A 16,582-nucleotide genomic window follows, 5' to 3' on the forward strand; every position below is an offset into this window, starting at 1 on the left:
AAAGAAAGAGAGAAAGGGAAAAAGAAAGACAGACAGACAAGTGGGTGGAGAAGGATCATAAACGTAAGGTCAGCCTCACTACACACTGAGTTGGAGCTCAACCTTAGACTAAATGAGACCCTGTCTTTAAAAAAAAAATGTCTCGGCTGGTGAGATGGCTCAGTGGGTAAGAGCACCTGACTGCTCTTCCGAAGGTCCAGAGTTCAAATCCCAACAACCACATGGTGGCTCACAACCAACCACAACGAGATCTGGCGCCCTCTTCTGGAGTGTCTGAAGACAGCTACGGTGTACTTATAATAAATAAATAAATAAATCTTTAAAAAAAAATGTCTCTATGACTGTGGTGCTAAGGAGGTATCCATCTATGATGCTCTGGTGACAACCACTGTTTTCTCTTGACCTCAACTGGAAATCCAGACTTCCAAGGCATACTCCCCACGTCCCAGTTTGCTTTCTATTGCTGTGAGAAGCACCAAGACTAGGAGCAACTCTGGAGGAAAGGGTGTAGTGTATCTCACAGCTTACAGTCCTCGTGAGGCAGGAACTGAAGCAGAAGCCACGGAAGAACACTGCATGCCGGCTGCTCTCTGTGGCCTGCTTTCTTACACCACTTGCCTTGCACGAGGACCACTTGTCCCGCTGTGGCCTTGCCCACCCTGGGCTGGCATTCCCATATCAAGAAAATGTCCTGGTCGGGCGTGGTGGCGCATGCCTTTAATCCCAGCACTCGGGAGGCAGAGGCAGGTGGGTTTCTGAGTTCAAGGCCAGCCTGGTCTACAAAGTGAGTTCCAGGACAGACAGGGATACACAGAGAAACCCTGTCTCGAAAAAACAAAACAAAAAACAAAAAACAAAAAAGAAAAGAAAAGAAAAGAAAATGCTTGCTTACAGGAAATCTGATGGAGGCAGGCAGGCTCTAGTTACCAGTCTTGGTGGCAAGCATTTTTACCTACGAACCATCCTGCCAGCCTGCCATTTATACATTTATATTTAAAACATTTCTTTTCTTTCTGCCCCAGCAGGCTGTGCATGCTTCCTTCCAGGGCCCCTGGCTCAGCTCTTCTGTCTCATGCTCTCTCATCTGAGCTCTCCAGAGAGGTTTGCTGAACGACTCAGTACAACACTTTCTTTCCACCTCCTCATTCTCTTTCTTGTTGAATATTCTTCACAGCATTTATCATAATTTAAATCTACATATTTGTGATGTTAGAATTTATAACAAAACTGTGAATTTGGCCTTTTTCAACTCTGGCATAGGGCTCCTGAAACCCTTGAATTTCTTAAATGACAAGAAACAGCTGCTGGGGGTGGGGAGATGGCTCAGTGCTCTAAGAGCACCAGCAGCTCTTCCTGAAGACCTGGGTTCAATTCCCAGCACCCGCTTGTGGTACACAACTGCCTGCAACTCTAGTTCTAGAGGATCTGCCTCTCTCTTCTGGCCTCCATGGGCACTGTGCACATGTGATACACAGTCATCCATGTAGGCAAATGCTTATAGACATAAAAGAAGAACAAATAAATAGCTATTCATAAAAAGTACCTTCCAGGATCTGAAATGACCACAGCATTTGGGCTTGTTGCCAGGGAAACTAGCCAGGTTGGATGGGAGGATTGGAATTTCAGTGTCTCTTCAGGAAGTAAGGACTGACTTAAGCCAGCATCAGATTTTGGCCATTCATGCGTCTGTGGCAGAACCTCTAACCCCCCCCCCCCTGGACTGTGGGATGCAGTGATTACCCTGGGGTGCTGCTTGCCTGGAAAGGAGCCAATCACTGGGCGAGTAGGCGGGACTTCCAGGTTGGATGGAGGAAGAGAGGAAGCAGGAGAGAGTTAGGTCCTTTTGGATGGGGATAGTGTGAGGACAAGATGTCTCCTGGTTTCAGTGGCAGATCCATCAGGATTTGCCACTAGATTTAGATTTTTTTTTTTAAAGATTTATTTATTTATTATGTGTGAGTACACTGTAGCTGTCTTCAGACACTCCAGAAGAGGGCGCCAGATCTCATTGCAGATGGTTGTGAGCCACCATGTGGTTGCTGGGATTTGAACTCTGGACCTTTGGAAGAGCAGTCCGGTGCTCTTACCCACTGAGCCATCTCACCAGCCCCCCTAGATTTAGATTTAATAAGACTTACAGGGTTAGGATTTTAGTTGCTGTGCCCAATGATTGAGTTACCGTTGTTTCTGAACTAAGTTGTGTTGTGTTTTTCTTCACGCGGTGGCTCGACCGGGATCACGGGGGCAAGGTGTGGGTTTGCCAGATGTGCACCACAAAGGCCGTGGGGGATTTGAAGCACAGGACTGGTGTGGTAGTGACCGCCAGTGCCAGTGGGTACTTAGTGAGCTGGGTGGAGAGATTTTGGAGCACTGAGTCAGAGTCTCCACGAGATAAAAACAGGTCGGCCATTGCCCATCAGTGCATGGCCGGCCAGGCTGCTTGGGCAGAGAGTTGTTGGCACTAGCTCGGGTACGTGCCAGTTCCTTTTTAAATATTTTCTGCAACAGTCTCTATTTTGAATCTGCTCATTTTGCTGTTAGTCAGCCTCCTGTAAATCCCAGAAACTACAAATCTGATAAACAAAGATCTTGTGTGGACAGTCTTGTCTGTTGCTTAGGCAGCAGTGACCCCTGACCAGTCCTGAGATGATAAACCAAATCACAGTTTGACCAAGACTCATTACTTAGGCTACCCCTCCCCAGACCCCTGCCCCCATGCTAGCGGAGTGTTCAGGCCAGTGTTCCCCTCTAAGGTGGAGCTATCATACTTTATATCTTAACACCTTTCAATACAGATATTATCTTAATGTATCTCAATATAGACATACTGATTAAATTTCTCTCCTTCCTCTCAGTCTGCCTTTTGGTTTTTGGGTCAAATGGTGGCTAGACACAATCTGCTGGAGCTCTTGCTATTCCCCACTGTGCTCTCAAAGTGCACCGGAGGGATGCCTACATGTTAGAACTGTAGGCTCTCAGATTTTTTTCTTGCATGCTTGAAGACATCACTGGGTACCGGCCAATGCTTGGCATTGAGAAATCTAAATCGATGTGTGTACTGGCTAGTTTTGTGTCAACTTGACACAGCTGGAGTTATCACAGAGAAAGGAGCTTCAGTTGAGGAGATGCCTCCATGAGATCCAACTGTAAGGCATTTTCTCAATTAGTGATCAAGGGGGAAAGGCCCCTTGTGGGTGGGACCATCTCTGGGCTGGTAGTCTTGGGTTCTATAAGAGAGCAGGCTGAGCAAGCCAGGGGAGGCAAGCCAGTAAAGAACATCCCTCCATGGCCTCTGCATCGGCTCCTGCTTCCTGACCTGTTTGAGTTCAAGCCCTGACTTCCTTTGGTGATGAACAGCAGCATGGAAGTGTAAGCTGAATAAACCCTTTCCTCCCCAACTTGCTTCTTGGTCACGATGTTTGTGCAGGGATAGAAACCCTGACTAAGACAATGTGTCTGGCTACTTTGTAAGTACCATGGATGTTCAACTTCTACTGTTGGAAGATTTTAGATTGAACTCTCCCGGCAAGGGGATCTTTTTCAAATCAGATGCATTGAACCCTTGATGTGTCACATTGCTGAGGAAATTGTGGTCTACTGTTTATGTCCCCTTTTTATGTTCTCCTTTGCATTAAGTCTTCCCTCTGCTGCCTTGATGCTGAGGTACTTCCTGCCCTCAGTCCTCTGGATGATCCTTCCTATGCAGCCAGACCACAGTCCAGTTAAACCCTGCAACAACCTTCTGCCTAATAGTGCAGTATCCTCTGGATGCTCTAATTAGCACAAATTAACTCTGTTGAGTTGTCTGATTGCCTACGAGGGTGTTATTTTTGTGCTCCTCTTGGTCCTCACTTCCTGCTGTTATCAAGACAGTCTGGAATGCCTTGATGCTCCTGCTGCTGTGACAAGGCCATGCTAGAGATTCAGCTCACATTGAATTGTCTACCGAGGTCCAACTTGGTGAACCAGCGGGTTACTTACAGGACTACGGGCAAGAGGTGACTTACAGAATCAGAAATGACTCAGACAGCTGCATCACCAAAGCTCGCCTTAGCACAGTTGACACCTGACAAAGCTGGGAACACTGCACAGCCTGCAGGCAGCCCAGAGGCTGGAGGGGTCCTTTCCAGGAACCTCTTTGCTCTACACCACTTCCAGGCAGCTCAGCTGGTTTCTGCTTCTTCCAGGCAGCTGGTCTGGTCTCGGAGTCTTCTTTGCAGCTCAGCTTGTCTGAGACTCCTTGGCTCCTACACTTTATTCTGGCAGGGAGGGGCCTAGTAGATCTGGTCAGTTTCAGGACTTCCTGAAGCTACTTTGAGTTATTTATCTTATTGCTTTGAGAAGGCTAGGCTAACTCCATGACAGGCTTCAAATTGGCAGTTCAGGAGACTGGGCCTAAATCTATGTTTTTAAGAACTAGGCATATCCAGGTCTCAGAAGCTGCCCTACCACCTGGCCTGAGGCAAGGACAATGGGGCAGCAACAGTTTCCAGACTTCCAGTGGCAAGCCCCTAGGCCCCAACAATGGTTCTGAGCAAGATTAAGGTCACCTACTCTGGAATTCCCGTAATGAGCTTTAAATTGGTCCTGTGAGCTCACTTCAGGATCTCTCTCTTTGTAGATGGTAGACCCTAGTATACAAGTCTTCTGCAGGATAAAACACTCTTTTTTGTCTGCATGCTATTTGAATCCAGGGTATCATTCGAATCTCAGTAACCATGGACACGTACACTTGGGGGTCCATAGTAGTGTGAGCTGGCTGGAAGGATCAGTTCTGACTCATTCTTTTCACTTCAGCAGTGTGTGGCCAGTGTGAGGAGAGGAGAGGAAAGGAAAGGAGGAGAGGGGGGAGAAATGCACTATTGGTTCTCAATTATACTTTTCCCATTTATTTATTTACTTATTTATTTATTATATGTAAGTACACTGTAGCTGTCTTCAGACACTCCAGAAGAGAGCATCAGATTTCGTTACGGATGGTTATGAGCCAACATGTGATTGCTGGGATTTGAACTCAGAACCTTTGGAAGAGCAGTTGGCGCTCTTAACCACTGAGCCATCTCACCAGCCCCCTCAATTACATTTTAATGGCTGTTGTCTCACTCCAGGCATTTTCTTCACTCCAGGAAGCACACTTGGAGGCCAGGGAGCAACACCGTGGGAGGAATTACCTTGAGTCCAGGCCATGATGAGTCAGTCACCCCAGTGGATACTGTATGAGTCTCACAGCCCATCTTGATAGAGATGCCACTATGCTACATCTGGTGATGACTGTGGACTGTCCACTCATCAAGCGCCTTGCAGCCCGTTAGCCAGGGACAAGATTTTTACATGCACTCAGTTTTAGAATATTTATTTGATTTATTTACATAATTAGTAAAAAATGTGTTCTTAAAAAATATTTATTACATTTGCTTTAAGAAATAACAGAAAATAAAACTGGCTAGAGTCATGTCTCACACTGTCTGAAAGGCATATCCATCTTTTTAGAGGAGGGTTTTCTGCACTGCCATGATGGAAACCCCTAAGCAGCTGCTGGCTGAGGGTCAGCGCTGCAGACGGAAGTAGGAGCCCTTCTTTTTTTTTTTTTTTTTTTGAGACAGGGTTTCTCTGTCCTGGAACTCACTCTGTAGACCAGGCTGGCCTTGAACTCAGAAATCCGCCTCCCAAGTTCTGGGATTAAAGGCGTGCGCCACCACTGCCCTGCTGCAGGAGCCATTCTAAGTTTTCCAGATTTCCTTTGTGATCACTATTTACTTTTTGTTTGTTTGTTTTTTCTTGAGAAAGGGTTTCTCTGTATAGCCCTGGCTGTCCTGGAACTCACTCTGTAGACCAGGCTGGCCACTATTTACTTTTGAGTCCAGTGAAAAGGTTCTGAAAGTAAGAGGCACCCAAAGTAAAATCAGACTGTACCCAAGAAAAGCTACAGGCTCCTATCAAGGAAAAGACCGCCCTGAAAGATGCTGATAGACTAACCAGAAAAGCCACTGCAAGCTAAGATGTGTATAAATGCTCACCTGAAGCTAACACAGTCACTCAACAAAAGCCACGCTGTGATTATAAACCCGTGGATGTTTTGTTATTATTGAAATCAAATCGAGAACTGCGTGTTAAGTGTGCAGTCTCTAATTTCCAGTCTGCTGCATTTGCTCTGACACGGACCATGTGTAATCTCATCACAAACTTCTAAGATTCTGGTTTGTACTTCAGGTGTGCAGCAAAACCTAAAACCACAACTTTAAACCAAGTCCCCCTTCCCTGTTTTAAAGGCAGGAAGCTGATGCTGTACTAGAATCTAAGCACCTACAGGATATGCTGACCCAATTCTATCTCTGAGCTGTAATTAGGATCCTCAGGACTTGTATATGTGTACAAATATTGCAAAGTATTTAAGCTGATTAAAAACTTTACAAAATACAAATCATCCTTTACTACAAAAGTTTTAAATTCCAAACATGAGTCAGCACTTAAAAAAGATCAGAACAGAAGGTCAGAGGCAGGTCTGCATCCCCTCTCTGAGTGATGCACTGTTCATCGCAGCCAGCTTGTATTTAGCTGGGTCTGGTTCTTGATGCTGGTGTCCATTTTGAGCACTTCTCGAATGGCCATGGTGGCGTAAGTAGAAGGAGGAAGAGAAAAGTCCATCTTCAGAGCCCTGTATTTGCCTTCTGCCGGGCAAGAAAGAAGAGTATGGTCAAGACTGACCAAAGATCACGGGGCTTCCCCAAAAGCTACGCCCCTTTCCTTACGATTCCACTCCCCAAGGGTCCTCGGAGGATGAGACCACAAAATGAGAGCACAAGAGTGTATGGACCAGCAGGGTATGGTAGCTGTACTCAGGGACCTGATGACCAGGGCAGGAAGGGCTGGCAAGGGGGCCCATTAAGTAGAAGCAGCTGCACTAAGTCTGGACTTAAATGTGATCCCCAGGACCAAAAGGGTAAAGAGAACCAACCCCTTAGAATCATCCTCTGATCTCCCGTGTGTGCAGTGTGCATGCGCAGACCCATAAGAAAACACTCCCCTAGCACTGACTTACCAGAAGCAAAGACTGGTGGTGGTTTCCCCTCGAGGTTGTCCACATCCGTGTTGAAAAGTGGAATTTTAGGATCATCATATGCAACAACTTCCCTTCAAAACACACAGAGAGAGGTGAGCATGAGTGAGCGGAAGTGAGGGTGAGAAGGGGCACACAGCTCCTCCTCCTCCTCGTCACTGTCCCCATTCGCTGGGCAAGGAAAGCACCCAGGCTGGCTGCAGGCCTCCCCACTGCTGTACAGTAGAGCCCAATGACCCTGGACGATGGGAAGGATGAGGATGGTTCCATAGCACAGCAGGCATCACTTCGCACAGACGGTGGAAGTCACCATGGCCTTCACATTTCCTCCACAGTGGGCACTGCGGCCATCACCCTGTCAGGAGAGACTGCTCTCCAGACTGTGCACAGTAAACTCCAACTCTGATAACTTCATGGCCACAGCCAGGAAAAGAAAGAGAAGCAGGGAAAAGAATTTCCTGGAAATGGTCAACTAGTACAGGATTTCATTTTAAAGTTCAAAAAACTTGAAAAAAACAGAACAAATATCAAAGGCATCTTTTACAATATTTTTTATTTTTTTATTTTTTATTTTTTTTAAAGATTTATTTATTTATTATATGTAAGTACACTGTAGCTGTCCTCAGACACTCCAGAAGAAGGCACTAAATCTCGTTTCGGATGGTTGTGAGCCACCATGTGGTTGCTGGGATTTGAACTCTGGACCTTCGGAAGAGCAGTCGGGTGCTCTTACCCACTGAGCCATCTCACTAGCCCTTACAATATTTTTTAATTCTAATCTTATTTTGTATGTATGAGTGTTTTGCCTGCATGTGTGTCTGTGCACCAGATGTGCAGTGCCCAAGGAGGTCAGAAGAGAGTGTAGATCCCCTGGGACCGAAGTTACAACCATTGTGAGCCGCCATGTGGGTACTGGGAATTGAACCTGGGTCCCTGGAGGAACAGCCAGTATCTTACTGCTGAGACATCTTTCTAGTCCCAGAAGCAAATGGAAGCTTTACAGAGAAAGGCGAGAAAGCTCATTTTCTGTACATCTGTTGAGTAAGTCAGGGATTCCAACAAAACGTAAGAGAAATAACTTTCACTGTATGACTGTAGCCAACTCTAATTCGTTAAGCACTTGAAAAACAAAAACCGGTGGCAGTGGTAACCGTGGTAATAAGGGCAGGCGACAGCTATGGCACATTATACAGTAGGTTCTGAGCACAGAAAGACACACACACAACACAAAACCTTGTGATTCTACAGAACCCCCCAGTGGTGCTTCAGGTCACACTCACCAGCTGACGCTCTGAGGCCTGATGATGATCCTTCGGTAGGCCCCCGATAAGGAGTAATCTCGAATCGTGTGTCTCATGTTGTCAATATCAAGGTTGTCTGCAGCAAGCATTTCCCTGTAGGCCTCGCTGACTAACACAAACACAAACAGTTAACTGGAGCACAGCCTGTCAGCAGGTTTCCTTGAACTAGTGGTCAACTCACGATACTAGAAATACCATTAACAAGTCTAGTCAGACTGCCCCAACCAAGTTAGTTAACCCTAGCGATGTAGTAAAACAGGCCTAGAAGGCGCCTCCAGCTTGACTTCAGTCGCCCTGTGGTTTTTATGTAACCAGCCACAGGGGATTGTGGCATAAAGTTTCCAAGCTAGCTTCACATGGACCTTCTAAGTACAATTTTTTTTTTTTGGTTGTTTGAGACAGGGTTTCTCTGTGTAGCCCTGGCTGTCCTGGAACTCACTTTGTAGACCAGGCTGGTCTAGAACTCAGAAACCTGCCTGCCTCTGCCTCCCAAGTACTGGGATTAAAGGCGTGCACCACCACGCCCGGCCCACTCTAAGTACAATTTATACACAGTGACTCTAAATGTTTAAAAACAGGAGCCCTGGTCACTTCAGCCCACAGGTGTTTTCTAGTATTCCCTTACATTTGTGAGGGACTGTTACCCGAGGCACATATTAGATGGTTCCTCCTACTCCAAGCAGGCTTGTTTCCCTGTACTCCTGTGGCTCTTCTGGAACACGGCAGACTAGCTGGCCTCCACATGTACCCACAAGCACTAGAGCTGTCACGGGTTCCAGTTGACTCTGGTTCCTTCAGCTGTCCCTCCTTTGACATTTTTGGTTTTGTCTGTCCCAGGCTAAGAGGATTCAACAGTAACTTCTGACTCCTTATTTTTGTTGTTGTTTCACAAATTATTTATTTAATTGTTTGAGAGACGGTTTCCCTGTGTAGTACTGGTTATCCTGGAACGAGCTCTGTAGAGCTGACTGGCCTCAAATTTAAGAGCTCCACCTGCCTTGCCTCCCAAGCCATGGACCACCACACCTAGCTCAGAGTGAGTGTGTGTGTGTTTATAAGAGAGGGTCGTTCTGTGTGTGGGCATAGTGCACATGTGGCAGTGGTCCTTTCCTTGACTTCACAAGAGTTCTAGGGACTTAACAGTTACCAAATTTGCTCTGCCACACAGCAAGTGCCTTTACCCATCTTGCTGGCCCTTAATATTTTCTCTTTTGAAGACAAGGTTTCACTATGTATCCCTAGCTAGTCTCTAACTTACACGGACAGGTTGGCCTCAAACTCAGTGATCCTCCTGCCTCTTTTTCTTTTTAGTGATGGCTGACTTAGGGTATTAGCTCGACTAATGGACTATCTATCTATCTATCTATTTATTTTGGTTTTTCAAGACAGGGTTTCTTTGTTTAGCCCTGGCTGTCCTGGGATTAAAGGCGTGAGCCACCACGCCCGGCCCAATCATTTTTATTAACTCAATACCAAGTATTGTCACCTGGGAGAAGGGAACCTTAACTAAGGGATTGTTTTCATCACACTGGCCTGTGGCAAGTCTGAGGTATGTTTTTCCTGACTGCTGTGTTAATGTAGGAAGGTCTGGTGCACCGTGGGTGGGGCTGTCTAAGTAAGGGAGCCGAACAATCCAGTAAGCAGCTTTGCTCTCGCTCCTGCATCTGTCCTTGTTTGCATTCCTGTCTTGACTTCCCTCAATGATCTGAGTGTGGTCAGGTTCTTTTCTCCTGTGGACGTGCCCTGAAGAGAGCAGAAAGACAGAGGAAAGGCCGAGGCACTCCCTAGTCACAGACCTCAGACATTATTTTTCTCCTGCTCCCGGACTTCACAACTTGTACCAGCAGACCCAGGTCTGCACCTGAAGCCCCTGACTTGACAGATCAATGGCGTCTCTGGTTCTTTCTCCAGCACACAGATAGCCCAGGACTTCTCAGTAGCTGTAATCAAGTAAACCCATGTGTCTTACAAATCCCCCTTCTTATCTCTATTTATGCTATCTGTTCCAGGAGGATCTTGACAAAAACAAAGGTTTGCTTTCCCCATTCTTCTTAAAAGCTTGAGGACAATTTTTTTTTTTTATCATTGTTTAAATGAAAAACTCCAAAGAAGGTGAGCTGCAGATCTCAGCAGTTATCCAGGGGGAGGAGAACAGGAAGAGAGAAAGCCATGCCATTTGAGTCAGGCATGGAGGTCAGTCATGTGACAAAAAGGAGGGAGGGTGGCCTTCAGAGACAGAGTAAGGAAGCCCAAAGTACCGGAGAATCCATACTTGTGCTCTGGCCTGCATCAGACAGAAAAAGGAGACAAACACCTCAGAAACAGGCAGAATCAACAGACCCTCACGGCGGCTGTGGCAACCAACAGCCTTAGCATCTTGCACTCTGCTTCTCAGGGAAGCAGACAGTCCCTGTCTACCTTCCTCATCCCCTCTGGCTCCCGTCCACTGCCTTCTCGTCAGCGAACTCAGCCAGTACAAGCACTGGAAACAGAGCCACATGGATGGCGTACTCTATAACCCTGGCTAGAGGAATCCTGAGCCAAGAAGGGCCTCAGTCCCAGTCAGTTCTAACTTACAGGGGAAAATACACTGTCCACTGGCCAGTGCTGGCTGAGAGTAAGTGTTGGGTGTACTTCCAAACCACTCAGAGCTGCCTTTTCCTGCCTCTGAATCCAGAACCACAGAAGTTACAAGTCCTCCCTCTATGCTTCCCCCCAACACCCCCCGGTATCCAGGAAGGTGACAGCAGCGACAAAACATCTGCAGAATGGGACGCAGAGGCAGAGCATCCTAACCTCTCATTTCCTCTTCTCAGACTGGCCTCCAACAGACAGGATGGAGCCATTTTCCAGCCTGAGCACCCAAGATCACAGGCCCATGACGCACAGAGCGGCAGCTTCTAATTTAAAGTAACCCCCGAATACATTCCTTCCTGGAAGACCTTCACCATAAAAAATATATCTGAGCAGTGTGTGTGTGTTTGTTTGTTTTTAAATTTTTAGACAGGGGCTCTCTAGGTTGCCCTGATTGGCCTAGAACTCAATTTATAGGCCAGGCTAGCCTAGAATTCACAGAGAAAATGAGCTAGAAAGAAAGCTTTAAGATTAGGCTTCAAGTACCGATTCCCCCTCTGCTTCAATCTTAGCTGCTGCTGGCTCAGTCACATTACACTTGTCCTAACGAGCTGGCTCAGACACGGAACTTACTTTTATGTTTGGGGTAGATAACATCAAACCCAGGCAAAGGCATCACCACATCGTGGATGGAGTAGCTGTTAACGTCATCTTCCTCAATGTAGGTGGGCGTGGCTGCAAGTCCGCAAGTAAACAGCAGGTTAAGAACGGAGTTTTCACGAGTTCAGGTCCCTAGCAGTCACACACATTTAGGTGAGCTGGAAGCACAGGTGTCCAGCTGCAGAGGCCCAGCTGCCTGCATGTCTCCTTCTTTAATTAGCTGAGGAACCTTGGGCAAGGGGTTAAATCTCATAAAAGTCAGAAGATTTCCCAGCAGTACTGAAACACAGTGATGCAGCACACTGAAGGTGACACACAGTAAATGTGTCATAGTGCACAGGACATTAACACTTCTTTTTTTAAAAAAGTTTCACTTTTTGTGTATGGATATTTTGCTAGCATGTATGTCTGTGCACCGTGTGTGGGCAGAACCTCAGAGGCCAGAATAGGGCACTGGATCCCTTGAAAGTGGAGTTATACCCAGCTGTGAGCCACCATGTGGGTGCTGGGGACTGAACCTGGCTCCTTTGGAAGAACAGCCAGTGTTCTTTATAGCTGAGCCAAGTTCTAGATTCATCCTAGCTTTTTTCTTTTTCTTTTTTTAAAGATTTATTTATTTATTATATGTAAGTATACTGTTAGCTGTCTTAAGACACTCCAGAAGAGGGCGTCAGATCTCGTTACGGATGGTTGTGAGCCACTATGTGGTGGCTGGGATTTGAACTCCGGACCTTTGGAAGAGCAGTCGGTGCTCTTAACTGCTGAGCCATCTCTCCAGCCCCTCATCCTAGCTTTTCTCTTCTCTTCTCCCCCGCCGAGCCCCCCTCATCTTTTCAAGACAGGGCTTCTCCCTGTAGCCCTGGCTGTCCTGGACTTAGCTCTGTAGACCAGGCTGGCCTTGAACTCAGAGATCCTGCCTCTGCCCCCTGAGTGCTGGGTGCCATCATGGCCTGGCAAGCACTTCCTCTGTGAATGCTTTGGCTTACGCTATCAAGCTCACCAGTGCAGTTAGCTCCAGGCTGGTGTCCTGATGGCTCTCTGAAACACCGAGACACATCCGTGAATAGACATATTTTTGAAGACCCAGATTGAATAATGTTTGTAATGGACTTTTAGTCAATACTGGCCCAAAAGTTATTCTGCTATACTTAAGCTGGAGCCCCCAGACTTAGCTGCTTATTCAAAACACTAACATATTTTTTTCACTGATGATACAAACGAGCAGCCTGACCTCATGCGGTCTTTCTATCTCCCAATTACTACACATCTCTTTGTTAACTAGTACCACACTGGATGAAAAACACTGTGATAAAATATCGGAGTCCTAATTAGCTGCACGACAGCAGTGTTCCACGTCATACCTCCTTTGAGAACAAGGTCCCCGGGCACAGGCCTTAGCCCGTACTCCTCAATTCTTCTGCTCACCATGGTGTTCCACACGTAGCTCTGATAACTGTGGATGTACATTAAGCGATTGTTTCTTGGAATCTGCAGAGAATGGAGAAACAGACAAAGGAACAATTCTGAACACTTAAAGTGCTATTTTCCAGACATTTTGCTCATTTCGTGGTAATTCTAACACAAGAAACTCACATTTCATATAACTGATGTGGGGCTGGGAATGTGGCTCAGTGGGAAAGCACTTTAAAGCGTCCTGAATTATACACATATAAGGGCTATGCTTACCAACATGTTCCCCTTTACTGCAACCACACTGGCGATCTGTTAGCGACTTCCTGTCCGACCGCCTATCTTGGGCAGTTGAAAGCTCTAATGAGAACATGACCAAGGAATGACTACAGTAGGGCCAGGCCTGGCTCAGCAGCTAAAGGGACTTGTAGCCAAACCTGACTACCTGAGTCTGATCAGGGACATACTATAAAGCGAGAGTGGACTCTCCGGACCTCCACCCACATGCTTCAGCAAATGCCTGTGCCCTGCATGAGCACAAACGTAAACTACAGCTGTGGAAGAAATGACCACACAGTGGGTTCTGAGGGTCTCAAATCCCACTCGGCTACATTAAGTATTCCCCACAGATACTTTCTTGTGTTTCTAATATCAACAAACACTGTGAGCATTTTCCACATCAATCTGCTCTCAGGTTAAAACTGAAGTATACCCTCATAAATTCCTCTGCAGACTACTAAAGATTCTTCTTTGCTGGTCTTTCAAGATCATTTTAAGATTATGTTTAGAAAGCACTGACCACCTCTGAGTCACCGCCTCACTTCACAAATTGCACTCACTATGCCAAATGCAGAGACTATATTCTTCATTCCATATTTGGAAAGTCCTCGAAGCAGCTGCCCTTCCACACACCTTTTGACGGGCAGCTTTTTGAGAGCAGAGGCTGGGTCTTTGGTCTTGGCCCATTCTTCTCTGCACTTCACCAAGTAACCCTTCTCAGCTGCGGGAGAGAGAAGGCACCATCAAACTTCCCTGCAGAAATCGCCCATCATTTAACATGCTTCCCAGGGAACCTAGAACTGGGAGAATGTTTCCGTGTAACGAAGACGCTCACAGTCACCCTAAAGCGACAACACGCGACCACAGGGAGTGGGCTTCTTCCTCCCCGGCTCCGTTGTCAGCCAGAGACACATCATCACTGCAACTAGCCCAGCAAAGAACAACCGGAAGGAAGTTTCTCCTTTTCTTGCCCCTGTTCTAGCAAGGTTAATGCTTTCTTTAAAAATAAAAACACGCTTTTAGCTTGCAAATGAAGTTACCTAAATCAAGTTTATTATTTAAAAATTTTAAAAACTACCAGTTAAATCCCGCTTTTACAGTGTAGTTTTAGAGATATTTCCTGGAAAATTTTTAATCAACTTTTTAAAAATCCTTAAGGTATGTTGCCAAGATTACATATTTCAGTATAACACTTTTTATCAAAGCAGTCATACATAAAAGTTTCCTATAAGTCAGAGAATTTGAAGTAACCATAGAGAAATTAATTTATTTCAAGTACATTCAACCGTGCATGAATAAAGCTAAGACTAGGATACAGACTTAAAAAAATTCAGTCCCCTATGCAAAACCATGAAAATAAAATATCGGAGAGATGGCTCAGCAGTTAAGAGCACAGACTGCTCTTCCAGAGGTCCTGAGTTCAAATCCCAGCAGCCACATGGTGGTTATCTGTAATGGGATCTGATGCCCTCTTCTGCTGTGTCTGAAGAGAGCAACAGTGTACTGACATACATTAAAGAAATAAGTCTTAAAAAAAATAGCATTAAAATTTTGAATAAGAAAGATCAAGAACTTAAAATAACAACTTGCAGTTACGTTTACTTAAAGTGACTACATGACTATCTAGCTATATACTCTGTGCACTGTATTTTTACACAAATCTTTCTCACCTCCAGAACGGGGTTTCAGTATTAAATCCATGACTTCTGTCCAGGAATTCTGTAGAATTGCTCTAGAATTAGACAGTATTTACATTAGTTAACTTTGCATATAATAAGCTTTATATGCTCCAAGTAACACTTCTTAGTTTATTAAGTTTAAAAGTATGCAGTACAATGATGATACAGATTCAGAGGTCACTACCTACTCTAAAAGGAGTGTGTATTCCTTGGGCAGAGGACCGGATTCCCAGGACCTACCCTCCAATGGGCACACCTGCCTGGAACCCCAGCTCCAGAGGACTTGCTGCCCCCTTCTGGCCTCTATGTGCATTACATTTAATATGCACAAGCCCACAAACACACAGGAAACAGGCATATACATTATTTTATCTGTTCTGCTGAAGACCTGGATTCAGAATGTTTCTGAATGCCTATATATACGGCATCTATATCATCTCCTCCAATGAGCATCAAAGAGGAAGGGAAATGTAGAATGAATGTATAAGCTGGAGAGGGTATGGGAAGGAAGCTAACTTCTGAGCAGGACAGACCGTAGCACTCTTGAACTTGCAGCAGCTGTGTTTATTCATACAAGCTCCTCAGAAAATGGGGCTTGCTGATTCCCCATCATAGGATGGAGTGGGGCTCATGAACACGTTCTTCAGCCATAAGGTACCCATGCTCCTGTAAAGAGCTCTAACTTCAGGGACACATGTAGAACACATGAGAGTAAAAGGAAAGAAAGCTGGGAAAGAGCGGGGGTGGGGTGTATGGGTGGGGGTGGGGGGATTAGAGGGCAGGCGTGAGGACAGAGGGTGTGCAGGACACCACTGAATATGTACACATGAAACAATGAAACCAACCAGAATATGTGACTGACACCGGTGAACAAAAAGCATTGAGAAAGCTAAGGCTTGTCCGTTTGGACAACAATATAGCTTTTCATATATTGCCTTTATATAGTCTGGATACAATTCATCGTCTGTTTAACTATATGCTGGGAAACCCTATGCTGATAACAGTAAGTTCTTTGAAGGCAGGAAATAATTTGACATTGTGAAAACAAATAATTTGAAAATCTGAACTAACTTCTGCAGACCTTTGGGGATATTCTGAAACTTGTGTTTCCGGGTTAAGTCTGCAACACTTTCCTGAGCAAGTATTTACTTGCGAAAAAATTCTTTGGGTACAAAACTATAGGGTGACATGGCTTTGCTCCTGCGAAATTAATTAAAAGTAGTAAAAACAAGCTGATGCCAGCCTTCACTAAATGCTCTGTCCCACAACAGCCAGTGTCTTCATCAAGCTTCTGTGTGTTTCCGGAGACAGTGTGGGTGATTTTCCTTCTTCAGGTGCTAGAGCTCCCGTGTAGGGCCCCTCGTACTCTACGGGAGGGCTCTGCAGGCTCAGCCACGGTCTAGTGGACTCCACTGTGCCTGTCTGGTCTTAAGTTAGAAATATTTTTTTTTTTTAATTTTTAATATTTTTTATTACATATTTTCCTCAATTACATTTCCAATGCTATCCCAAAAGTCCCCCATAGCACCCCCCACGTCCCTACCCACCCATTCCCATTCTTTTGGCCCTGGCATTCCCCTATATTGGGGCATATAAAGTTTGCAAGTCCAATGGGCCTCTCT

The 16,582-nt window shown here is 45.7% G+C and overlaps 1 protein-coding gene across 2 annotated transcripts in view; it reads right to left on the reverse strand.

Moving 5' to 3' along the window:
- Window positions 1-5,590: 5,590 nt before the first annotated feature.
- Window positions 5,591-16,582, reverse strand: part of Pus7 (pseudouridine synthase 7) — a 43,457-nt gene continuing 32,465 nt past the window's right edge. Inside the window, exons 10-16 of one of the 2 annotated variants that reach the window (XM_021162744.2) lie at window positions 14,952-15,013; window positions 13,842-14,002; window positions 12,954-13,080; window positions 11,566-11,667; window positions 8,338-8,467; window positions 7,040-7,131; window positions 5,591-6,668 (exon numbers count right to left, since the gene is read on the reverse strand). In XM_021162744.2, the coding sequence (XP_021018403.1) occupies window positions 6,532-6,668; window positions 7,040-7,131; window positions 8,338-8,467; window positions 11,566-11,667; window positions 12,954-13,080; window positions 13,842-14,002; window positions 14,952-15,013 (811 nt within the window). In that variant the 3' untranslated portion in view covers window positions 5,591-6,531. The remainder of the gene's footprint in view (window positions 6,669-7,039; window positions 7,132-8,337; window positions 8,468-11,565; window positions 11,668-12,953; window positions 13,081-13,841; window positions 14,003-14,951; window positions 15,014-16,582) is intronic. The other variant, XM_021162743.1, reaches the window with a different exon arrangement.

Source organism: Mus caroli, chromosome 5 (genome assembly GCF_900094665.2).
Source record: "Mus caroli chromosome 5, CAROLI_EIJ_v1.1, whole genome shotgun sequence".
NCBI lineage: Eukaryota > Metazoa > Chordata > Mammalia > Rodentia > Muridae > Mus > Mus caroli.